Source organism: Prorops nasuta, unplaced genomic scaffold, assembly GCF_024137725.1.
Source record: "Prorops nasuta isolate Cenicafe-Biocafe unplaced genomic scaffold, Cenicafe_Pnas_1.2 PNAS00009, whole genome shotgun sequence".
Lineage (NCBI taxonomy): Eukaryota > Metazoa > Arthropoda > Insecta > Hymenoptera > Bethylidae > Prorops > Prorops nasuta.
Genome location: NW_027116806.1, coordinates 7,788,177 through 7,813,989, shown reverse-complemented (window position 1 = coordinate 7,813,989; position 25,813 = coordinate 7,788,177). Strand labels below are relative to the sequence as shown.

The 25,813-nt window shown below is 33.2% G+C and overlaps 4 protein-coding genes across 9 annotated transcripts in view; 2 read left to right on the top strand and 2 right to left on the bottom strand.

Annotated features, from left to right (window-relative positions):
• The window catches only part of ome (dipeptidyl peptidase 4 omega), a 182,363-nt gene extending 176,822 nt beyond the window's left edge, over positions 1 to 5,541 (bottom strand). Inside the window, exon 1 of the mRNA XM_066731811.1 lies at positions 5,166 to 5,541. Within this exon, the coding sequence (XP_066587908.1) occupies positions 5,166 to 5,354 (189 nt within the window). The 5' untranslated portion in view covers positions 5,355 to 5,541. The remainder of the gene's footprint in view (positions 1 to 5,165) is intronic.
• A 1,462-nt stretch (positions 5,542 to 7,003) lies between these two features.
• On the top strand, positions 7,004 to 14,254 carry LOC136776251 (tyrosine-protein phosphatase non-receptor type 23-like). 2 transcript variants are annotated; one of them, XM_066731643.1, is made up of 14 exons: positions 7,004 to 7,194; positions 7,262 to 7,414; positions 7,605 to 7,807; positions 7,889 to 8,211; positions 8,282 to 8,394; positions 8,866 to 9,272; positions 9,353 to 9,700; positions 9,770 to 9,990; positions 10,065 to 10,300; positions 10,365 to 12,869; positions 12,950 to 13,410; positions 13,512 to 13,813; positions 13,881 to 14,030; positions 14,115 to 14,254. In XM_066731643.1, exons 2-14 carry the CDS (start codon positions 7,328 to 7,330, stop codon positions 14,228 to 14,230), a joined length of 5,472 nt encoding a protein of 1,823 aa, XP_066587740.1. In that variant the 5' UTR covers positions 7,004 to 7,194; positions 7,262 to 7,327; the 3' UTR covers positions 14,231 to 14,254. The 2 variants fall into 2 exon arrangements, with proteins under 2 accessions (XP_066587740.1, XP_066587741.1); XM_066731644.1 differs by having other exon boundaries at positions 7,004 to 7,198.
• Positions 14,255 to 14,937: 683 nt separating this feature from the next.
• Stt3A (catalytic subunit 3A of the oligosaccharyltransferase complex) lies at positions 14,938 to 18,482 on the bottom strand. Of its 2 annotated transcripts, none has more exons than XM_066731646.1 (12): positions 18,352 to 18,482; positions 17,741 to 17,957; positions 17,470 to 17,637; positions 17,235 to 17,395; positions 16,762 to 17,151; positions 16,531 to 16,684; positions 16,224 to 16,462; positions 15,991 to 16,155; positions 15,723 to 15,911; positions 15,429 to 15,648; positions 15,161 to 15,349; positions 14,938 to 15,087 (listed from the first exon to the last, which is right to left on the bottom strand). In XM_066731646.1, exons 2-12 carry the CDS (start codon positions 17,835 to 17,837, stop codon positions 14,942 to 14,944), a joined length of 2,118 nt encoding a protein of 705 aa, XP_066587743.1. In that variant the 5' UTR covers positions 17,838 to 17,957; positions 18,352 to 18,482; the 3' UTR covers positions 14,938 to 14,941. The 2 variants fall into 2 exon arrangements, with proteins under 2 accessions (XP_066587743.1, XP_066587742.1); XM_066731645.1 differs by having other exon boundaries at positions 18,152 to 18,406.
• Positions 18,483 to 19,131: 649 nt separating this feature from the next.
• Positions 19,132 to 25,727, top strand: MAN1 (LEM domain-containing inner nuclear membrane protein MAN1). 4 transcript variants are annotated; one of them, XR_010823060.1, is made up of 12 exons: positions 19,132 to 19,490; positions 19,654 to 20,282; positions 20,365 to 20,467; positions 20,546 to 20,745; positions 21,463 to 21,680; positions 21,757 to 21,885; positions 21,961 to 22,090; positions 22,430 to 22,697; positions 22,773 to 22,994; positions 23,066 to 23,250; positions 23,340 to 25,161; positions 25,266 to 25,727. XR_010823060.1 is itself a non-coding variant. In XM_066731833.1 (12 exons), the coding sequence occupies exons 1-12, from the start codon at positions 19,324 to 19,326 to the stop codon at positions 23,489 to 23,491; spliced, it is 2,325 nt and encodes a 774-aa protein (XP_066587930.1). In that variant the 5' UTR covers positions 19,132 to 19,323; the 3' UTR covers positions 23,492 to 25,243. The 4 variants fall into 4 exon arrangements, 2 of the variants coding, with proteins under 2 accessions (XP_066587930.1, XP_066587929.1); XR_010823061.1 differs by lacking the exon at positions 25,266 to 25,727 and having other exon boundaries at positions 23,340 to 24,627; positions 24,714 to 25,239; XM_066731833.1 differs by lacking the exon at positions 25,266 to 25,727 and having other exon boundaries at positions 19,654 to 19,999; positions 20,078 to 20,282; positions 23,340 to 25,243.
• Positions 25,728 to 25,813: the final 86 nt, after the last annotated feature.

The following is a 25,813-nucleotide window of genomic DNA, read 5'->3' as shown; positions in this document are numbered from 1 at the left end:
GGACAACGGTATAACATTTGTCTTTCCTTGCCTTACCTCACCCGTCCAGCTATATGTATATATATAGCCACAGCATGGCTGCCAGTTCTCTCCCACAGTCTCCACTGCGATTTATTCGTCCCTTCGCACCCTCTACTTCAGAAGGGTCCTTCGCGCGCGACAATTTACACCAACACACTCGAAACACTTTTTCCTTACTCCCAAATTCGACAAAAGAATTTTAACAACCTCGTTTCTCCCAGTCCGACAACCCCCGATGACTCGTCCAGTCTCACGGAATATTAATGAAAAACATCATCCCTCTCTGCTACGTCCGTTTTGCGTACTCGTCGAAATAGCACAGTTACAGGTTTAATTTCACAATCTACGGCATACGTTTTCTCGTGGATCTTGCAGAAATAGCTTGAACAGCCATTTTTTTAACGGTTCTACAGCCCCGCAGGGAGCACGTGTACAATGTTACAGGAAAAATCGAAGCTATGAAAAGTCGATTGAAGAAAATTCGATAGCATCGAGCTCCTATCCAGGGTAACTGCCCGGAAAGTTACTTACTACTAGCTCCAGCCCGTTATACATGAATACGCCGTATGATCGGAAAGCTATTTTTGATAAAGCCCGCTCCAGGTGACCGTATCTCCCTCTAAACGTTTATGGAAAATATACTCGCTAATTTATACATCTATATATACTGCTTTCAATATATATTACACTTTGGTCCCCTGATAATTATAACATTAAAGCAAAGGGAGCGTTCGAATAATTAATGCACGTATAGATATACATTATACATATATATGTATATACAGTATTTTTCTGCATTTCGTTCGCTTTCCCAATGGGCAACGTAATTACTGGAATCGTATCCCACTTGGCAAAGAGTGGGATGTTTGAAAATCTCAGCGGGAACTTGTCTTTAATCTTACCGAGTATTCTTTAAACCAAACCTCATTAAAAATAATGAGATATCAAAATTTATGAAAGTGAAGCTCTTCCCCTTTCCCATGGTGTCACACGGTTATGGTTCACCGATGGTACGTATTTTTCCATGGAAAATACAAATTATTTTGATGAATCAACTCGCAGCAAGATCTGTTTTTCGAATGTAAGTCTTTAGAAATCCTTAGTTTTGGAGTACCAAAGCTGGCGCCGAGACAATGACGTCATTGGTACTATCTCATAGAGGAACAGAAGAGATAGGAAGGATATTACTATTAATATTCGCCATACTCGCGTAATTCAAATTTACGAGACTGCGCCAATAATGGTGCTATGGTGAATTATTGCAGAAATAAAGCTACAGAAGGGCAGATAGAGCGAGCAAAGTCCTCTTACAGGAGAAGCTTTCTTTCCACGAGGACTCTGCACTTTGTTAAATCATTCAAGCTTCTCGAAACAATTATTATAATTAGCAAACTCCACGATTACGATTAAATCCCTTATTATGATTTCTCGTCTTGGTAATTCACAGGATCTCGCGGGAAACGGGAGTGAATGACAATGAGTCGCTCGAGGCGTAAGAGTTCAGCTTGCCACGATAGTTATAATTGGCGCGAAACACCAGTCCCAGCCATTGTACGGCAGAGCTGAACGAGGAGGGCAGCTGTATATGTATACATATATAAATGACTCTGTCGCAGTGGATATATATAGTTATTATTGTTATTGTCGAGGAGGAGATCCGAGGAGAAGAGCTTCCTTATCCTGGCCGAATTATTATCATCAGGACTCGAGATCAATGTGTATGGAAATGGTAAATGCCTATATATCCTGTTGGCGCACTGACCCTTTGGAAACGTTCCAGAAATATGTACTAAACGTGGAGTATACGCAGCCTCGATAAACTTCCACTTGCGAGCTTTCAATGACTTTGCCTCGCCCCGGACCCTCCTTCAAGGACTCTCGTCGCAAAGGACATTATCTCGTGCAAACTTTAGCGCGAGGAAATTCTAACGAAAGACTCGTTTCGAAAATGCTGTCTTGCTAAGGAAATCAATTGAATAATCCTTTGAGAGACACGCGCTACGTTATATAGAAGGAGAGAGAGAGAGAGAGATGGAGAAAGAGAAATTGTATGTATATGCGTGCAGAGAAGGAAGATCACGGTTTTCTTTTTCCAATGAAATCCGTGCGAATAACGAGGCTTTTTTGCGAAAGAAGATAAAACGGAAAGAGGAGCATCCTGGATAGCATCTATCGAAGCGGGGCTATCGGATCGGGTTGAGTGCAAATGCGAAAAGCGAGCCGAGCTCGGAGGAAATAAAATCATTTCGCTGAAGCTTAAAGAAACTATAGAATCGATGACCTTCTCTGTCGATTCTTGAAAAAGCATTCTTTAAATTCCGTGAGAAAAATCTAAGGCACCATCGTGCTTCTCCGATCTACTCGTCGTTCCACCCTACACCTCTAAGAACGTGAGCTGCCTCTAAACGGCATATTTTTTTACAAACTTCCGCTTTTCGATAGTCTGCTTATGCCGCATAGAAATGGTAGTGGGGGGGGGGGGGGAGGGGGGAGGTGCACTCTCCTTCTTCCCATTATATTTCGTCGCGCCGTGAAAATGTGCAATTAATTTAAAACGACTGGCATTTTCTCTATTTAGCCAAGTTTGTATTAAGTGCAAGGGGGGAATAGTGGGATTCTTGCATCGTCCAATGGTGAACTATTTTTTCAAAGAAAATTAAAAGTTTTTTACGGAGAGAAGAGGAGGAAGATTGCCAGAAGAAAATCTGATTGAGGAAGAAGACTGTAGCGAGTAGTTGGCCCATAGATCATAGACCAAGGTAAATCGTAGCGATGAGATGGGAGGGAGACGCGGGATAGTAATATTACTTCTCAACAAGATTACTTCGGGTTCCGCGCACTTATATGACTATACAGTATACCTCCAGCTAACGAGATGCCTCGCTGATCCCACTTCCTCGCTACGTTTACACCTTCGTTCCATTTTCCAAACAATGTATTTTATCCACACCTCGCTCTATCTGTACCATCTATACCAAATTCTTTAAACCCTCTCCAGTCAAACATTCCTATACCTTTTGGATCCCTGTATCATCATTTATATATATATATATATATATATATATATATATATATATATCCTTGCATGGTTTTATTACTGAAAAATCTCGTTATGCAAATGCAGAAATATAACTAAGCAAATTTACCAATTATACCATTATAATTCAATGTTTAAACGAAAAAAGTGCTTTTACCGAAATTACTATTGAGATTTTAACGAAATGGTTTCTCTATATACGGGAATGAAGTCGATAACTTCATTTACATTAAAGTAAAATAAAAGGAATGTTTAATCGTTAACATTATCGGACATCTCTGTGGCTAATACTGGCTTTATTTGCCGTATGGAGATCTTATGGTTATCGGCGAGTTTTTTTCAACCTCGCGAAAAACTGAAGCTGCTATGCAATTCCACTCGGACTACTTCCAGCTTATTACTGGCTGGAATATATTAATTTCCGCAATATGGCACCAAACGATAAAACTGCGCGTTAAATAAAATCTTTTAATATGCAAACTCTTTATTATTTACACCATCTAGTGCTTATAGAAATCTCCGCAGGATATCATGCTCCGCATCCAAAGATCTCGGTTGCATTTCAATTTGCTCGAAAAATAGGTAATCGTTTTCGATGCTTCCTTCCTAAACGCGTATATTAAAATTCATAATTATAAACCCATAAATGGTCGAATTTTCATTATGTGTATTCACAATTACCAATGTATTTTGTAAAATTAAACGGTCTTTTGTGATTTTAATCGTGTAATATAAATGAACAATGGAGAACAATAACAAAACAGCCAATTAACAAGGCTGGCAAAAGAATTGTGCAATGTGCATGATTTAATGATTTCTGCGAACCAACTGTTGTGCGAAATTATTGTATTTAGCGATTGCAAAAGATTGGATCATAATTACGAAATCCTTAAAGGTATTTTAATCGTTTAACAATGTATTTCAAGTGGAGAAAGGCACGTGTCCCCTTACAATACTTGTGCCAAACTTATTACACAGCCGAATTGAGCTTATATCGGAGTATTTAATTTGGCTCCGAATTGCAGCTGCGCGCTAACATTAAATTTCCATGCGTTTAATAAATTATAATAATAACTTTAACCTAACTTTTCGTTACTCCTCTAAGACATAAAATTTGAAACGTGATTATATCACGGCGAAACACATCCAAAGTGATAATCTCAATGAAAACTTTGAACTCTCATCCATTCACTCTCAGTTATCACAACACTAGGCACAAGCCGGGTGTAATCTTAGCATAATCTTAAGTAGAAGTACATATAATAGACGCCCGCGAATACGATCGAGACGAAATTGAGACAAATCTCATCTCCTTCTCAGCTTTTATCCTTATTCAATATTTATCGTATAAAGGGGAATTTAAAGCGCAGTGCGTTTAATACTTTTAAATAAAATGGCAAAATTTCTACAAAATAAATAAAAAAATCAGTTATTCTTATTTTTGTAAATATTAGCAAGGGTGACTTGAAATAGAGCATTCATTCGTTTTATTATTTTTCGTTAAATAAATAAAGAAATTTTATATTCGCTTGGGACTTTGCGAGGTGTTTGCGTGTTGTTTAAATGACGAGGAGTATACCACATTATATTGTGATCGGGGCTTGTGGCAACGTTTGCTAAATGAGATATGTAGAGAGGAGAGAGCAAAGGGTGAGTTGCCTCTCGCGATCATATTGGTAGCCCCGGGCTGGTTAGAGCGACCTCGAGGACCACCTAGACGACCTCGTTAACCCCTCCTCTAACCTCCAGCCCCAAGACCTAAGGGGCTAGTTGAAATATCCCAGTGTCGTACTCTGCGCATATAAGAATATCTTCCATTTTCGAATAATAACATCATTCTATTTGAAGCTTATGTATATACTCATACATCTCTCTTAAACTGTATTATTCTCCATATAATTATAGCTCGTTACCTTCCAATTAATCAATTCTCGAATAAATTGTCAACTTCAAAAATTGCATTATGCATTTCATAAAAATTAACGAGAGACCGATAAGGAATATTGCTTCTATTATATTTAACGATAAAAGCAACATTGAATTCGAGTTAGATTAATCCGTACTTTATTATTATTCGATTAATCACTTAAAATAAATGAAGACTTACCCTCCGAAACATCATCATCTCGTTTTCCATCCCGAATCTTTTGATCTTTACCGCCTTTGCGCCACTGTAAATCAAAGGGTGCCCGTCCTCCGGCTCGCTACTGTCGCTGCTGCCACCATTCGAATTATATTTACCCGTGTCTTTTATTTTTATCGCGTACTCGTAGTACTTAAGTTGTCTCACTGCCATAACTCGAGTAATCTCTAATTTAAAACCCTTCACTCATATCCACTTGACTAAAAATTCCGATACTTTTCCTTGTTTCGTTAATTCGAACAGTTATAATCACCAATTTGGCACTAATTTTCGCGGCCACTGAAATACGAGAAGTCAGCTGCTACGCTTGCTTCTCGTATTCATTCTTCGGCATGCTTTCCGAGGACGCGCCGTATCTTATCTACGATACTGCATGTGTGTGCGCGAGCGTGTGTGCAAATAATTGATTAATCCCGGAAAGAATCATTTTTGCGCAAAGAATTCCGAGAAATCCTTTTATTAGAATCGTATTTCACTAAAAGTAATTATTTGTTCACTTTTTTCCGAATCTATCACTCATCCGAATTTTTACTTTCTTCATTAATAGTTTAAGAAAGCGGCTCTGCGTATTCAAGAGGTTAAATTCAAAGAGCGCGAGTGAACCGAGCACTTACTATATGCAGTGAAAGCGAAATCTCTCTCCTACTGGTCTACAATTGTGTGCATGCTACTTGTAACTCGCAGATTCTTACTTAAACTTGCACTATTTGTAACTAAAAAAAAATATGATGATTTAGCAAACATCCCTCCCCCATCTCCGTTTCACGAGTCATATTAAATGACTGTTTGCATTAACAGCATATGTATATAGAACTAAAAATAATCTATACACTTTGACACCAGCTGCGCTTCTTCCACTATTCAAAATTATGTTTCACTGATGATTGAAAAAATCATTTTCTTGTAGCAAACTCAATGATTAAATCCTTCCCATCTTTTCTTCGTTTGTTCATTTTGTCATCGCACTCGATTTTAAACATTTACAGATATTTCATTGTTCACGCTCGTCGAATTAATTTTATCCTGATTAATCTAATTATAACACCAGTATTTGCATATACACCAGCTGCACAGGTCTGCACGATTTCAAGAATTTATTAAAACACTTTCAAGATATACTAGATAACATTATTATTTTTTCAGCATGTTTTGAATTTCATGAATGATATTGTTAAGGTGATAAGGATGTGAATCGCAATGAATAATAATGAAACGAGGCTTCGCTGCACTCCACTATTCTTAGACTGACAAGTGCAGTCTATTTGCTAAGAAGGAGAAAGGATTCGCAAAGGCCGCGTAACCACGTGGCCATGACATGTTGTTTCCAGCTGGCTTATACCTTCTTATCAGTGTTACATCGGAGACAACAAAAAAATTATCAAAATTGCTAGGAAGAGTCCTCGAGAAAATTACCATCTACAATTATCGGGAAACAAATCATATATTAGTATTATGAACTCAAATAAACAATACAGAAAATAAATTAGAATTTTTATGACCTCTGTGATTTATATGCAGTTCTTATTTTACTTAAAAATTGTTTAATAGATAAGCTCTTTTATTTAAAACGATATTTGAAATTAATTATCTTTCGTGACTCTGTTTCTTTTTTACTGTTTTCCGAAAATTTTGATAGATGTCGGTAGTCTCGCTGTGCGAGCTACAGCAAATTTTCCTTGTACGTTTGCCAATCTATTTTTATACGTAAGTTTACGTGAATAAGGAAGTAAATGACCTTACCGTTGAAAACCACTCAAATTTCTAGAAAAAAGCGTACCTATTATTATTTTTAACGTCAGTCTCCTGTCTCTTAGTGTAATCCTGCAGTTTGTTGTTAGGTTTGCTTTTGGCTGTGAAAGACTCGGCATGATGATAAACTACGAAATTTGGTGTGGAAGAAAAAATATTTTGTGAGACGTAGAAATATCTCAAATTTATCATGAAAGTATTACATGAGCGTGTGCCTTAAGATAATTGAGAAAAGCGACAGCCAGCAAGTAGAAAAATATATTCTGAATGCAGTTCTAACTTCTACTCTTCTATTTTTCAACCATTTGCAGTACGTTTGACAGATGACTAATTGTCAGTGCTCGTCGTAATAATCCGTTTTACCAAATATTACGAAAATGGAAGCGGTTCCGAGGCTCCCAATGGTCTCATTTCATTTAAAAGTAAGCCCGGAACCTACAGCTTTTGGACCAAAACTCAAACAGGTATGGTTAGCCTAAAATAGTACAGGTTTTTTTATTTTAACATAGTATTTTGTTTTGTCTTACACATTGACAATTTTTATTATAATAGCATTAATGACGACACTTTTCTCAATACATCACGTTATTCGTTTTTATTTCTTCCAATGATTGTTGTAACAGAATTTATTAACAAAATATAAAATATTTTCAGTATATAAGGGACTTTTATAATGAAGATCCAGAATCATATTCCAATGAAATACACCAGTTGGAAAGTCTGCGAGCTATGGCTGTAAGGCCACCGATTGACATTGCAGGCTGTTTATTACTAAAAAAATATTATTGCCAGTTACATTTCCTTCAGAGTAGGTTTCCTATGGGAAAGGAAGGTGCAGCTGCTGTTACTTTTACCTGGTAATCATGATTATTGTGTTCCATACAAATAATTTCAAAGCACTTTGAATTTACTCATTAAAAAATATTTTTTATAATTAGGAGAAATTCTTTCACAAATATGGTATCGTCATTTGCCAATATTAAGTTTGAAATTATTTCCGTTTTATATAATATTGGTGCAATGCATACCCAGCTAGGTGCACAAACTGAACGTACTAGTGCTGAAGGAATGAAAGTTGCATGTGCACATTTTCAATGTGCAGCATGGGCTTTTGAACATTTAAAAAGTAATTTTTCTCAGCCAACAGGGGTAGATATAGGTCAAGAGTTAATGACATTTATGCATCAGCTTTGCTTGGCTCAAGCTCAAGAATGTATATTAGAAAAGAGCATGCTGGACAATCGTAAACCAACTATAGTAGGTAAGTAACATTAACTATTTTTCTTATTTTTTAATTAAACTCAATGCTCCTAATAGTATTATAATTGTAGCAAAAGTGGCAAGGCAAATTGTGGACTATTTAGGAATAGCATTAAATACATTGGAGCAAGGTGGTGGTGAGGAAGAAATTATACCAGACTTAGTAACTACTAAAATCTATAAGGTATTTAAAAATAGGGTATATATTATAAATGTATATACTACCATCCACACATACACACTCACACAACAGTTTGGAAATACCTAAGTGAAAATAGATTTAATTTCAAAAATTTATATGTCTGGTATAAAGTGGTAAAAAGGTTTAGTTAGTCTCATTCAAAATGTATGCATTTAATCTAATTATACATTCAATTTTAAAATAGGCAAATATTTTAAGTTTTTACTACAAGTTTTTGCTTATTTCATAGGTGAACAAAAATATAAAATTAGAATCAATACATATAACTTGAAAGGCCTTGAAATAACCTTTCTATTGGGATTAAGTAGAATTCTGTACCATTTTTTGAGTTAGAGATATAAATAGCTGAATTTAGGTCAATTTCCATTGAGGTATTTTCAAACTTTTGGATGGCAGCATAAATGTTTCTTCTATATGTTTTATGTAAAGTAGAAATCAAATACTTTGTTACAGAGCTGGAAAAGGTATGTTAAATTTAAGAAGGCATATCATTTAGCAGTAACACAACTCTATCAAGGGTTAGCTGCAGAAGAACAGAGAAAAATGGGAGAACGTGTTGCATTTTACAATGCTGCATCAGCTGCTCTTACCGAAGCTCAAACTATTTATATTGGCACTAAAGGATTTACAGGTTTAACTGGCTCTGCAGAGGAAAAAGCAACAGTAGAGGAGGCCCTCACTTTCACAAATGATGTTATAGAAGGAAAAAGAAAAGCAGCTAAAAATGAAAATGAATTCATTTATCACGAAGAAGTACCAGAGAAAGATATTTTACCTGTTATTAAACCAGCATCCTTAGTTAAAGGAATATCTTTTACTGTAAATGATTCAGAAGTATCAGGACCTGACATATTTGCAAGGTTTTCTCTATTTAAATTTACTACTACTTTTCTATTAAATAATAACAACTAATTGTAAATTTAATTTAATGGTATTATAGATTAGTTCCAATGAAAATACATGAAGCCAACTCTCTGTACTCAGAGGAAAAAGCAAAGCTATTGCGATCTATTGGAAGTAAAGTTGATGAAAAGAATCAACAGCTTAGTATGTTTCTGTCCTCTCTAAAATTAGATCATATGAATTTATGGGATCCTGATATGCAAGGATCAGATTGGGAACGTTTACCATTACCAGATGAGCTGATTGAAAAATGTGCTGCAGTGAATGCAAACCCACACATGATACAAGAGCTTCTGGATGTGATGGAGAAGCTAACGGAAACAAGTCAAGATGTGGAGAAGCTTCTCAAAGAAATACAAAAGTTACTTTTGGAAGAAGAGCAGAAGTTAGTATTTTATTGAAAAAAAAATTAAATAATTTAGTAGCTATTAGTAAAGTTCTTATTTTTATTTAGGGAGAAAAATTACCAAGACGCGGTTGGTAAAAGGCCACCTACAATTGTTGCTACGGATTTGACTAGAGAAGCAAAAAAATATGAAGAAGCTCACAACAAAGCATCTGAAAGTAATCAAGCATTACACAAAGCAATCACAATGCACGTAAAAAATCTCAAAATTCTTTCACAACCTTTGAATAATCTGGTTGCCTACGTTCCATCTCCAATAACATTTCTTGGTAAGTTTCAAATAATCTAGGTAGATGTTTTTATATAATTATATGAGCTAATAATCAATGTTTGCTATTTATAGAACAAAACAACGATAAATCTCAAGGTAGGAAAGAAATGGATAAAGTCCATGTGAAGGAGCTTAAACGGATTTTAAATAAAGTAGATGAAATGCGAAAGCAACGGAATGATTTACATACATCACTTCGAGAGGCGATTGCACAAGATGACTTAACTCGTTTACTTGTAACAGCAACCACTGATACTGGACCGCTTGATAAATTATTTGCAGAGCAACTTAAAAAACATCAATTATTAGTATGTATGATTATAGAATCACACAATATTTTGCAAGACGATCTATTAATTCTAAAAATTTTAGGAAAATGTGATAGAGCAAAATCTAATTGCGCAAGACAATATTTTGGCTGCTTTAACGGATGCCTATGCTCAGACGGCAGATATTCGGAAAACAGTCGAGGATGTATTAAAGCGTCGTGATATTACCATCTCATCTTTAATTACTTCTTACGATGCTTACGAAGACCTCATTGGAAAATCTAATAAAGGATTGGAGTTTTACAGAAAGCTAGAAATCAATGTGTCCAAATTACTTCAGCGTATAAAAAGCACGTGCAAGGTGCAGGAAGAGGAGCGTGAACAAATATTAGCTCAGGATAGTAAAAACGCTTATGATAAAATTGATACAGCAACAACTTTAAATTATGAGCCCCGTAATTTAACCGGCAGCGGCTTAAAACTAAAAGACTATTTACATAATAGAACGGAGCATTTAAGCAATTATTCGAATCAATATTACAACACATATAAAGGACAAATTGCCCCAGCCCAAAATCCTTCAAATCCGCCCACAATGACCTCGCTTCCTCCGTCAAGAGTGCCAACAGTAACTCCACAAGCAAATCTACTTTATTATCCTTCTTCGAGTGCAGAATATACGTATCCAAAATCATTTAACGAGAATACAATTGACAATAGCTTACCTCAAAGTAACGTAGCCGCTACAAATGCCTATTATACTAATATTACCGGGCAATACACAGCGGATACTAATACAAATTCAACTACAACACAAGCATCATCGGGCAAACAAGAATTTTATTTAAGCCCTATAAATAGTTCCCAATATCCGTCGACTACTCAAACTTATAATCCTCAAAGCAACCTAGGCCATTACCAAATGCACGAGGACTACAGAAATTATGTAGCTTCGGTAGTGGGAGAACATAACTATAACGTTGGAACTAACTATGGCTCAGTCAACCCTGGTAATGTTTATCCAGTTTCTAATCAGACATCAGAGTTAGCAGCCCAAATGCAAACGATGTCGGTGAATACCACTCCATCGTCTTGCGCGAACATGGGAGAAACAACTCATGGTCAATCTTACAACACTCAACAATATTTGCCGCAAAATCAACAAGCAGCTGGATTAAATACGGAACAGAATTATTCTAGTCAAGCACTTCAAAATCAACAACCATTACCTTCTCAAAACATTCAATTGCAGAATTATCCTGGTTCACAAGCAGCATCAATTGACGGATCTTATCCGCAAAACTATCCAGGTTCTGTTTATTCCAAACCATCGGATCAGTCAAATCAACAGTTATCTAGCTGTGGTGTTTCTACACCTAACAATTACGTCCCATCGGAATACTTACAAACGCAAAATACCAACTGTTCTTCCAATATGTCTATAAGTATGACTTCTCATCCAATAAATTCAACTGTTGTGACTCCTTCAGGTTCCTCACAGTACGCCCAGCCCGATTTCACCGATCAAAATAATCTAAAATATTCTGAGGCGCCATATCAGCAACCTCAGGTGATGAATCAAACAGCAATGAATTATCCAAGTTACTCGAACTACCAACAGGGAGCTTCCGAACAAGCTTATCAATCCAATGTTTTACCTATTGATCAAATGCATAGTTATGGCATTAATTGTCCACCTACAGAATTGATTCAAAGTCATACTAAAACAGCAGCACCAGTAAACTATCCACAAGGATATCAATATCATCAAAGTCAGTACCCTCAATACGATCAGACAAATTATAGTTACTCATATACTGAAAACGCGACGACGGGACATGCAGACTATTCAGGTCAATATATCCCTACCAGTCAGTATCAATATAATAATCAACAAACTGTTCAGCAGGCAAATGCTCAAGCCTTAGAAATTTCACAAACAATGACAACTTATCAAATTCAAGATAATAATTCTACGTTAAATAATGCGAGCATTAATCAAACTCTTCCATCTCAGTATTCGGAGCAAAATTATTCAGCTTCGGTACCAAATGACGCATACTTTACCATGCAGTACGGGCTCCAAATGCAAGGTCAAAATACTGGAAAGACAACGATCCCGACAAATTACAGTCAAACCTATATGCAGGCAGCTACCAATGGAACAAATACTACGACAAGCGCTGCTCCGTTAAAGTTAACAACTAAATCAACCGAAGAAAAGTCTAACGTTGATTTATTGTCTGATCTTGATATTACTATAAATCATGCACCACTCGTTCCTGTGATTCAACCATTAAACAAAAAGGAGGAAGAAACAACGGATTGTAATGCAATATTGGAGGAAGGTGAAAAAATACAAGAAGGTGAGGTAGAAAGTAAAGAAGAATTATTAACGGATGACAAACATGAAAATCTACAAATTGTTTGGGATACATGGTCTAACGACGTGCAGCCAAAGAAAGATCCATTGGGTGACCCCGCGATTTTGCAAAAATTTATAAGTGATGTAGAGAAATACGAAAAATTTATAGATAGCTTGCTGGTAAAAACGCTAAGTGGTGCTACAAATTTAGATATGAAGTGGAAAGAGATTCAAGATTTCGAAGTATGTATCTTTCATTATTTAAACTATTTTATATTGATTTAAAAGTGCTCCTCTCTTTATATAAGCCATTTACTTTTTAGGAACGAGAAAATGGTAAGCAATCAAGCATGGTTGCTCTAGCCCACGCATCAGAAAATCGAGTCGTTGATTGTATTCCATATGATACAACAAGAGTGCAATTAAAATCAATACAGCCTTCGTATATTAATGCAACTCACGTAAGAGAGATTACACGATGGATTCCAACTGCTTTCATTGTTACACAAGCACCGATTGCCGATAAATTGGAAACATTTTGGTGCATGATATGGGAACAAGACTGCGAAGTCATTGCATGTTTAGCATCCGATTCGCAATTATCCAATGATATTTACTGGCCGAATAGCGAAGAAGATAATTTGTCGATAGGAAATTTTTCTATTTCATTAAAAAAGACTGTCAAGCATTCGTCATATACCCAGAGAGCTTTTACCTTGAGTAACCATAGTCTGAAAACTGAAAAATCTATTGTTCATATGCAATTTTTAGCTTGGCCAACAAAGTAAGCTATACATTCATGTTTTTAATAATCTTTCTATAGCTTTAAGCTGTTTTTTTAATTATACTTTCATTCAACAATTTTATTCTTTTTCATTTTTTCAGTGGCTTTCCGAGTAGTCCTGGAGCATTACTTGCATTCTCAACCGATGTGTTGACAGAACATGCTTTAAGACGTTGTACACCGAAGCCAATAATGGTACATTGTTTGGATGGAGGTTCTCTAAGTAGCCTCTTTTTGTTAGCAGCTGCAACTGTATGTCACATACGTGCCGGTTGCGGAATTGTCGATGTTCCTCTTGTATTCAAGAGTCTGATTAAATGCCGCAAACAAGTTGTAAATAAAGAATCGTTGTTATTTGCATATCGAATGGTGCTATATCATGCACAAGATATTTTAATGAAACGTAAGTAATTTGTTAATATCACGATAATCAAATAATTTGCTAAACGAATCTTATCGATTTTGTGTAGGCGGAATTTTATCATCGAGTCGAGCATCATTTGATAATTTTGATGGAATCAAGGAAAGAGGCTTAAGAAAAACCCATCATCCATCCGATGATTTTCTTAAAAGACTTTGCGTAGTAAAGCCAAGATCAGGCGGTGAGCAGTTAGAAAAAAGCTGAGTTTCGCATTGTTGATCATGTACTTTTCGATCTTCCAATTAAAACAATTAATTATAACAGCAATCTTTTTATATTGCAGGTAATGCATCGACTAGTAGTAACAGTAGCAATAATGGCACTTCACAGGAAAATCATAATGGTAATGCAGTTGATCCCCTAAATCAACTGGATCCAATGTGGTCTATTAGAAGATAATTATGTAAATTTTTAACATATATTAAATTATATTCAAAAATGAATGCGCGCATGCGCGCTACAAAAGCTTTGATCGTATGATGTTTATTACAATAACGAAACAATTTATCATTCCTCCGTTACCGGCAAATGATGTATGTAATGTGATTTTCAGATTTTTAAAGTAAGTGATATCGCTTTATCCGTCAACTGAAATAAATGACACTTATTGTTTAAATTGAATACTTATTGTTCACTTTTCAATATTAACACTGTAAAAATGGAAATAAGCGTTGATTTTTTATTATTAATAAAGATAATCTTCTTATGTTTTAAACCTATAATTATTGCATAGAATTAATAAAAAAAAAATGTAATATTATAGCATGATTATAATCTATAAATGTTAAATTTATACATCTGTTTCATTCAAAATGATTTATAACACGATTATTAAATTTTTATTCATCACTTTCACTAACTATTATTTCAAAGCATACTTTAGCATACCTATACTTAAGTTTTTGTCCTGAATTTTTACGGACTTAAGTGACAGCAATTTAATATCCATTTGTAATTTCTTTTAATATTCTTGTTATTTAAGAACAGGTATTTTAAAAAGTTTTCTATCCATCATTATAAGTGATACATAATAAATGCCGCCCTGGTATTTCTTGGCAGTTAGGAAATTCAAATTTAAGTAAACAATTTTAGGACAAAGTTTAGTAGAGCTTAATTCCCTCTATTTCGCAAATCTTTTACTTTATAAATACGCACTAACCAATGCTCTGTTGTGTATGCTTCTTCCAACATATCCAATTCAAAGTCTTTATTTCCAATTTCCATATTTCTGACTCTATCGTATCCTGAAGGCTTGCCTAATAAATTACCAGTTTTATTTCATATGTTCATATCAGTAAACTCATAAAATATTGATGAAATTATTTTTACCTCCTTCTGTGTATACTTGTCCAAATCTGTAGTAACACAATTTGTACATAAGACAATTGAGCAAAACGGGAGATCCTTCTTTATCAACTCTAAATTCCCCTGCAGAATTGTAATAATCCCACTCTGTTATTGATTTTCCTTTTTCAGTACTTCCACCAATTCTAACCATCCATAGGAACTTATTGATATCTAAGCAAAGAAATTTTATAATAACTGACATTATTACTTTTTTATCTATTCATAAATACTTTATATTGTTTTCAGTTACCATCCGAGGAATATCCTGTTAACCCTCCAAAAATGACAAGCACATAGTTAACGTCTAATTCCCTCATTATTTCATAAGCCTTTTCCTCTGAGCTTGCCATTGCTTGACCTACTCTTGATATGTGAGTATTATTCCATGTATTATTATCAACCAGAATCGTTCGATTTGCCATAGCTGTTATTTGATATCCATAATCCCACCAAGACATAACTTTAGCATTCTAATTGATATAATTAGTACGTTTATAAATTACTTTTACTTTAATAACAACTTATTAAGAGTAAAGATTTATACCTCGGGTGTATTCATACGGAGCCAATAATAAGCTTCACGAAAGTCATCAAAAATCATGCGGCCACCATCGGGAGAACGAGCAGACAGTACGATACTTGGAGAACTATAGGCCTCAGCTGTAACCCAAGTACAATGAATCGTGTATGAGAAAAATAAGACACACATTACAGCCACAAATAAAGTAGCAATCTAAAATGGATTAGAAAAGTAGTTTCATTAATGTAAATTTTACTGAATATATCATAACTGAATAAACAAAATATCATACTTCACTCCTTAAAACATAGTTATTTTCAAACTTCTTAGATTTCTTATCTACTGTCTTCCCACTCTCAACTTGTTTCATGTAAGTCAAAAGTAAAGATGATGCTCCTATTCCCCCAAGAATACACATAACAGGAGCCAATACCAACATTAAACGAACCATCACTCCCTGAGAGTTGTTTTAAAAGTGTAAAAATTATTGATTTTATTATAATATAAAGAAATAGATTTACTTACAGCAAAATATAAACTGGTTACACCATAAAGTATGAGGAAAATATTAGAATCTGTTAATTTTGAAAAACAGAAATATAATCCTGAAGGGAAGAGAAACACTAATATCTGAAGATCAAAGTAGAAAGAACTCCATGATGTTGGCTGATGCTCTGATACAGAAGCAATAATTGGAATGTGATTTTTAGCATAGGAAGGATCAAGTAGAGAGTAAAAACGTCCAGTCCATGGAGATATTTTTCCTAAAACAAAACATTATACTTTAATTCAATGTTAAATGTTTCAACAAATTTATTGAGCAGATACATACCTGTAATTGTTAATATTCCACCAATGGAAAAGACAATTGTAACTACAAAAATCACCAGACCTCTAAATAAAACATCGAAATCTTCCTCAGATACTTTGCTGCGCAAATAATCAACTGCTGCATGTATTTGACATAATCCAAAAACACCTAGTGCCTAAAAATATAGCATTACAATTAGGTAAACTGTTTATGATTTAAAAATCATTTGAAAGCATTTTTCTTAAGCCTTACAAGCATGTGCTCTGAGCTTTGAACAGGTTGAAAGCCAACAAATGATATTTGCATAGATAGAATTGTGCCAATACAGTATAATATACTGTAAGCAGTATATATTCTATGTGAAAATCTGCCAGTAATTATTAAGGTCAAAACATGAAGAGGAATTAAATTAATTAGAAAGACATATCCTCCCCAAGAAGAGACCATATAAAAGTATGCGAGTGCAGCACACGTAGACCAACTAATTGCACCTGTTTTCACTGCCTTAATCCACATGTAATATGTAAACAACATACAAAAAATAGCTATGCCCTCATTGTCATAAGAACCTGCTACTGATCTAGATATGTACCCAGGCACAATGGCAATCATAGATGCAGCAAATAGTCCTGATGCTGAATCCTATGTATAAAATTTTCTTTTATTTATTTTCTATTTTAATTTTAGATTGCATGTTGTATCTATATAAATATATTAATATTTACCTTTAATTCTTTAGTTAATAGATAAGTAATAATTGTGGTAAAACTGGAGAATAAAGGGGCTAGGAAGACACAGATATTGCGAATATCTATAGTGACATTTAATAACCAAGCCAATCGATAAAGAGCTGCAGATGTTACCATTAAACCAGGATAAATGGTTCCTAAAAATTTGTAAGCTCTACTATTAGTTTATTTTAAAATTTTGAGTATTAATATTTTATAATCATTGTATTACCTCCAATAATTCTACCAAGAGGATACCAGACACGATCATCAAACCAGTTATGAAATTTATAAAAATCATTTTCAGCTAGAAACTTTGTAGTTCTATAATTAAAGTATGGATCAAATTCATGAATAACACTTTCAAATCTTAATACAGAAAACAAACGTGTTCCAAATGCTGAAATAGAAACAACTTAAGTTATTCTCCCTTTGTCTAAAATTACTATTATTTGGAGCAATGAAACATCAATACAACAATTATATTAAATAATTATGCTTACACAAAATTGCAGCAAGGGACAAGACTGTTAACTTGAGAAGTGTTTCCTGCTTTTGGGCAGACATACGCAAACCCTTTGCTTTCAATAAAGCAACCATTATTACTCAATGTACTTAATATGTCTCAGAAAGTATAAAGATAAGATTTACTAAAAGTATTTTAATCTTTAAATACTTATACTTGTATAAAACAGCTCCTTCATTCTTTTTTTAATTATCCTACAACAAAAACAAGCTTATATAAAATAAATAAAAATTATTAAGAAGACTTAAAAACATAGAACATTTATATGCAGATTAAGGTAATTTTGAAGTGGTGGTAACGCGTGCTTTTAAACAAGGTTAAAGTAGGAATAAAATTTAAACACCCAGTTTACATATTTTAAAAACCTTCATAGAGTACTAAAACTCACAGTAAAACTAATTTGCTTTTAGACATATATATAAACAATTCTTTCAAGAATTGTTACATATACATAGAAGAAACTTTATTTAATCAAATATGACCACGTATACACAAATTACCGGCCGGCTAATAGACAAAGCATTTATCTAATCGATTACTCATAAATAAAAGTAATCATGCTGTTTTAATAAAATGTAAACATTTCACCTAAATTTAAAACCTAATTAATCTAAGAAACTATGTGTTACAACGGATTCACAAATTACAAATCGAAAACTGACACTAAATTATTATCATTATTAGTTTTCTCACAACTGATGAACTGAAGTCATATCCGCAATTTCTTTAAGGTATGTTCTCATACTGTCGCTCGGTCCGTCATTACAACGACTCGATTTCATTCGACAAGCGAACCTAAGCGATGATTGGTCACGTGACAGGTGATTTTTGATTTCCTTTAAGCCCGCGCCCCGTGCGGTCGGTACCCAGACAAGCTACCCAGTGCCAAATTTCATACTGCAGGATTTTTTGCTTGCTAGATTTGTGAATAACAAAAACGATTCAGCTGTAAACTTAAATGTAAAAATCTCATTAATCATATCAAATTTAGTTAGCAAACCAGATGAAATCTATATGCCTTCCGCGGATTACTCTCGCAGTTTATAACTGTTTACAGCCACATAACCGGCGGCACACGATGCTGGATACTGGATTTGGAATGCTGATTGCTGATTGGTTACAACAATGCAGAGAGCCAATCAACAATCATCATTCCAAATCCAGTAAGCAATCGAATTCAAGTGCCGCAACAATCTAAGCCGCCTAAGGCATCGGCACACGATGCTGGGTCATGCTGAATTACTTGCTGAATTTAAAATAGTGATCATTTAGTTGATTGGCTATCTGGATTGATATAACCAATGAACAATCAGTATTCCAAATCCAGAAGGCAATTTAAGACAGATCCTATCAACATCGTGTGCTGCTGGCTTTATATGAACGCAGAAATTACCGGAAATACAGAATACAGAATCAACAACCACACAAGTCGATTAGTTTGGTTGAAACCCTATATTTAAACAGAATAAACCAAATAGTTTTTAACTTGACATCTACTGTGTACAAGTGTAGTAACTGGCTGTTCTGTTGCTGTATCAAACTTGGTTCTTATAAAACAAAATGTCGGTGGATTCTCTTACCGATCCCGAGCTACGATCTAAATTAGCAGAATATGGCTATCCGGTGGGTCCAGTTACACAAACCACCAGAAAGATACTCGTGAAAAAATTGAAAAATCTTATAGAAACTAGAGGGAATAAGGGTACCCGGCATTCGTTAGCTGCCAGGTAAAAATCATCTTGCCCACTTCTGCTTTCTTGATGTAATTTTAAATAAATTGTATAGCATTTTAGAAAATGCTATGGATATTTTACTACTAATTGTACTGATAAGGTAACAAAATTAATGTATAATTACTCTTTTTACTTTCATTTATTTATAATAACATAGATATAGCAGCGATGACACTGATGATGATACATCTTCAACAACAACTAAAAAAAAGAAAGTAGCTTCCAGCTCACGCCGTCAAACTTTAGCAAGCCCAATGCCTCCACCATCTTCAGTTCCACTTTCATCCAATATTTTAAGTTCTTCGCAAAGCACTGAAGTCAAAGATGCAGGAACTTCTGGATATGATGGTGCTTTATCTTACCTTAATCGCTCAGTGAATAAAAGTAGTTTAGAAAATGTTCAGAAGAAAAATACAAGAACCTATGGATTAGGTGATGATGACTTTGAGACTGGCTCTGATTCAGATATTGCAGAAGTTACACATGTAACCGCATCTAACAAGGTGCGTATAGATCTTAGAAGAAAGAAACAGTATGACTCAACTGAATATAAACCAAGTGTAAATTCTTATGAACAAAAGCCAAGAACAACTCATACTGTAGGTGAGGTTAAACATATCGAAAGTGGTTATAAGCCTGGACTTTCTTATAAGAAAAATGACTTAACCACAAAAGACAACAAAACTCAAGATGTACTTGCTAATTATGAAACACCTTTCTTATCTGAATTCACACGAAGACTCAGTGCACAATCTGCAAACTATCCATCATTAAGTTATACTAAGAGTAAGTCTAGTAAATTGTAGTTGTATCAAGATTCTGAGTGTATAAAGTATCATCTGTAAAACTTATTCTTCTAAATTTTTAGGATTTCCATCATCAATAACACAATCACGAGAGACTACAGAAAAAGATTTAAACGGAACTCATTTAAATTCTTACAGGTCTTTATACTCATCATCAATGGTTAGGTAATCATATTATTCAATTTAATTTTTTATTGGAGAGTAATATTTTAAGAGCCATTAAATAGAAAAATTCTATTTAAGGAACTCACTTCCTGTGGATAAGTCACAGAAAACTATCAACAGATCTTATAAATCACCTAGCACGAGGGAGGATATAAAAAATAATCAAAATATGATATCAATGATACTAGTAATAATTGTTGCTCTTTTCTTTGGAGCTTTGGCTGTAATATACTCAGGATTAGGAGGAAAGAGTGAAAGCTTACCATCATTATCATCTGGTAGGTATTCAGAAGTATAATTCAATTGATGATAATAATTTAAATTATAAGAGAAAAGAATGATAGAATATTTTACTCCTGGTTTACTGGGTTAGGTTATAGTATATAGAAGCACTTTGTCATAGCATTCTTGCCATTAATCTACTATTTTAAAATACTGTATATCTATGACTTAACATTTCATTTTAGTTATTTTTTATTATAAACTAATTTAAAATTGGTATTATAGAGCATTAACAAGTTTATTTTTGAAATTATAATTTTAAACTAATGATCTTAATAAATACACTATAATATTTAATATTATGTGTATAAGTAAACATAAGGAAAATAAAAAAAACAATTTAAATTGATTAAAAATCAAAATTGTTAAGAGAAAATATTTGTGAAGAGTTTAAAAATAGTATTGAACAAAGTTTTTTAAATAAGATTTACAATTTTAATGCGTTTGAAATAATTAAATTAATTAGAAATGTACAAAAAAAGAATTTATATATCTACATACATAGGATAAACATTTTAACATGTATTTTCTCTATATACGCATAATAAACATTACACATGGGTGATTATAGTTTTCATATTTCATTTCCTCTTCCCATTGCCTTTTTTGAAACTTCAAATATTTTTCTAAAATTAATTGTAAATAAGTAGAGGATTAAATAACAAACATTTAATTGTTGAAGTTTTAATGTAAGACATCATTGCAATTTGTAGACAGCGACATACCCCTATGCCCCAAGGGAACATTAGAGCAAAAAACACCAGGAGTGCATTGTGTATCCAGAGAAAATTTAGAGGCAGTTTTACAACTTTTAAAACGACTTCACCCCATTTTGTTAAAGAATGCTATTTCAGTTGTATGTGATAATGCCAGTGAAACTCCTTACTTAATGGATTCAGATATAGTTAAAATGTTCACAAGCAATAAAGTGGTATGTTTCTCCTATCTAATTTTTGTAAGAGCTAATATTTAATATCTTTGTCGAATAAAATATTTTAATGTTACAGAAAGCCCAAGTAGTGCAAGAAGATTTAAAAAGTGCTCAACTTCTTGTTATTAAGAATCCAAATTGGGGTATTTCTCTGATTGATGTGACCGAGAGTAATGGAAATTTGAATCAAGCTTTAACAACTATGGTATAAATTCTTATTTATAGTCAATCTTCTTAACAAAATTTGGTCAAATATTAATTTGACGTTTATCTATTATAGGATCAATTATTTTCAACCCGACTTAGCGGAAATTTGGGAATGATCATCCTGAATCCGTTGCTACCCATGCAGTGTCGTATAAAAAATACGCTTTTTGTTTTATTCTCTGCGCTTTTAATTGCAGCAATTGGTAAAATCCTTGCAAATTCTATTTTAGTGAATGCTAGTAATTATTTTTAAACTTATAGTTTTAAGTCACTGTTTTGCAATGTCATTTTTCAAAAATTGTTTATTGATACAAGTCATTTGCTTAAACAAGTTTGATATGCATTATATATTTTTAAAAGTTGCTTATATAGACTGTGGAAAATTATTAATTGTCTATTTAGCTATTTTCGTTCTATATATTCTACTAAATTTCTATACTATGTTATAGCACAAAAAAAGTGATTGATTGTCCTATGATGTACTTATAACAATAGGAGATTGCATAAATAGTAACATATTTATATAGTGTTTAAATTCTTAGGCGCCTTGACAATTATCGGAACTCGCAAATTATTTCTGTGGTATTTGAAATATAAAAAATCAACGGAAAGTAAAGTCATGACCCTTGTCAGTGACATTATTGACGTGGTGCAGAATCATCATTTCAATACAGCCAGCTCAGAAGGATCACAGGATAGATATGTTGCTATTAACCATGTAAGAGATAATCTTATACCACCTAAGAGCCGTAAGAAATTAGCTGGATTATGGGATAAAGCTGTAAAATTTTTAGATGAAAATGAATCGAGGTAAATAATTGTAGGTTTAACTTTTGTAAAATAATAAACATAAGTTTCTGAGTATTAATATTATTAATGTTATAGAATTAGAAGAGAAGTACAGAGAGTTGCAGGAGAAGAATTTTTTGTATGGCGTTGGTTACCTAATAACAACCTGAACATATCAAGTATGCAAGGCCCAACATCTACCAAAAAAGCCAAAGTCTGGCAAGGACAAGCTTTTGAAACAATGGAAGGATCAGTAAATAGTTTGACCTGTTCACCCACACCATGTTTAAAAATAAGACATATGTTTGATCTTGACATGTAAGTCTATTGAATATTGTAGCAGTAGATTACAGTTGTAATTATAGTGTTTATATATAATGTTTTTACAGGGAAGTCGAGGAAGATTGGGAAGTTAAAGTACATGATGCCATTTTAGAAAAATGTGGAGAAGGTGTAAAAGTATTGCATATAGGAGTAGATCATAACAGTCGCGAAGGATGCGTTTATATTAAATGTGCATCCGAGGACGATGCGGGAAAGGCATACAGAGCCTTACACGGTTGTTGGTTTGATGGTAAGTTTCGATGCGAAATAAAATCTTTCCATTATATTTTGAATATTATCCTAATATAGAAAAAATTAACAATATTGCTTGAACTATAGGTAATTTGGTAACTGTGAAATACCTAAGATTGGAAAGATACCACGAGAGATTTCCAACTTCTAAACGGTGTACAACTCCTTTGAAACCAAGTAACAATCAACGATTATCGATGCAAGCCCAATACGGTCACAGCCCCTTGGAAGCAAACTAATTATTAGTTCTAAGAACCAAGCATTGAGAAAATCTTAACGTCCCTCCTAACCATTTTTTATAAGAGCTACATTTCTAAAAGCTTCTCTCTTTAACTGAAAATAAATTGTTCCTATTCAATTTGCTTTAAATGAAAAAAAATATCAAACATTATGACAGTGGTAAGTCCAAATTAAATTATAAACGTTTATTTATAAGATTTTTTAAATATGACCTTAATAATATTTAGTTTTCCTATAATTACACTTACATTAGTATAATGTCAGATGTGTACAATTTTTGTGCTTCACGTGAATGAAAATACTGCTATATGTTTAATTTGTTAATTATAAAACCATTCATTAACGTTAATATTATTATTTTGTAATATAGGTTAAACTTCCGTCTACTTTAATATTAATTTAATGATCTGAAAACTTCTCGTTCAATAAAGTTTGTAAATTTCAAATTGCTGCTTTTTTTTTTCTTTTTTGTTCCTTTTTTTGTCACAAAATTTACATTTAGAATATTTTTTTATTATACTTTCATATCACCTTTAGATTTAATTATCAACGTATATTACACAGACAGACATGAATTCTGTTCTCTCCTAAAAGATTGACCACCGAAGTGTTTTAGCTAATAACCAATAGTATCTTACTATTTCTAATCTCTTGAGCAAAATCGATGAAAGCTAGTGTATATCGGAACAATGATTTATCTCGAAAACAATTAGTTTCTGGAAAAAATGTTTCGTAAAAAAATTTTAGGGCCTAAGGTATAGATCTTGTGGTATATTTAGCAGACTTGTACTAAATTAAAAATTTTTATATATGAAAGAAATAATTCTGTTATTATAATCCAATAATTAATGATGAAATATAAAAAAGACAATTGAAGAACAATAGAAAAATAAATATTTAAACAGTAAATTAGCGTCTAAAAGTGGAACCTCGCGGTATGTGGATTGACGCGCCGCGCAGGTTTTAGGCTTCTGAGTTAGCTATAAAGAGAGAGAGAGAGAGAGAGAGAGAGAGCGTAAATGGAACACAATTCGACGATTCCACTGTCAAGTGTCAAAGTTCATGTCAGTCATGTCACTGTCAATCGCTTCGTTACCGCTCGCGCGTTGCGTGAATCCACACTGATCCAGACGCTGTAAAATTCCACCTTAATAGATATATTTTTATGACCTTATTTTTTATATAATCACTTATTAAATTAATAAAAAATTTACATTTTAGGTTCGATCGTAGTTGTTAAAATTTTTTAAACAAAATAATTGTTATTGCATATTTTAGTAGCTTATCTTAAGATTATCCAAAATACTGCGTGAATGTACTATGTAATCTATAGGCGATTACAAAATATTTTGGTCAGAAATAGTAAATATTGTATGAAATTGACTAAAACAGTATATTTGATCGCTATGAAATACATATACACATGCATTCATTTATCCGTTCTCTGTGTTCAAATTAAAGCATCTTGTAACTGTTTGGATTAAATGATACATTCCGGTACATTCACATAATGCATAGGATAGGTCCGGAGAGATTAACTGTATATGTATATAGATACAAAAACATATATTTAACAAAACATTTATTATTCCATAAAAGAATTAATAAAGGTGACCTTTATGTATAGTTACACCTTCATGAGGATATAATATAAGATCAAAGTTATGAGGTGATTAGATAATATATAAATTATTATATATTTAAGCTTACAACTTTTTTGTATGAAACATTTTTTTTTAAATTTATTTTTTTCAAGATATTTTATCGTTGTAGGACTTTTTAATTTTATTTGTTTACCAAACATAAATACAGGCGTCTCATAAAAGTTATACGATCATAATAAAAAGCAATAAAAGGATTAAGAAAAACATAAACTTTATTAGACACATGAATCAAATAGGCTGCCGAAATATTACATTAAAGATATCTTATATTGTACATACATATACATATATATAATAATAATTTATTTTTGAACATTATTTTTATTAAAATTATAATTGTGCACTATCAATAAAAATAAATTTAGTACAAAACATATATGTATATAAATTATTAATGTGTAAAATTCGCTCCCTTTCTCCTACACTTTTGTCTCCCTTATATGTATATATATATATATATATATGAATGAATCAAAACCTTTTTTGTATTTAAGTTCCTTCGTCTCCAAAATGATTGCAAAAAAATAAGTAATTAAAATAGAGAAATTGTTTGTAGCGTTATTTTCGTGGTTAATATTAAAACTACCAAGGGCAGATAAGAATGGATCGACTTTGATTTCGTCATCATCACGACGTATGTTTCTGTGTAGGTAGTAG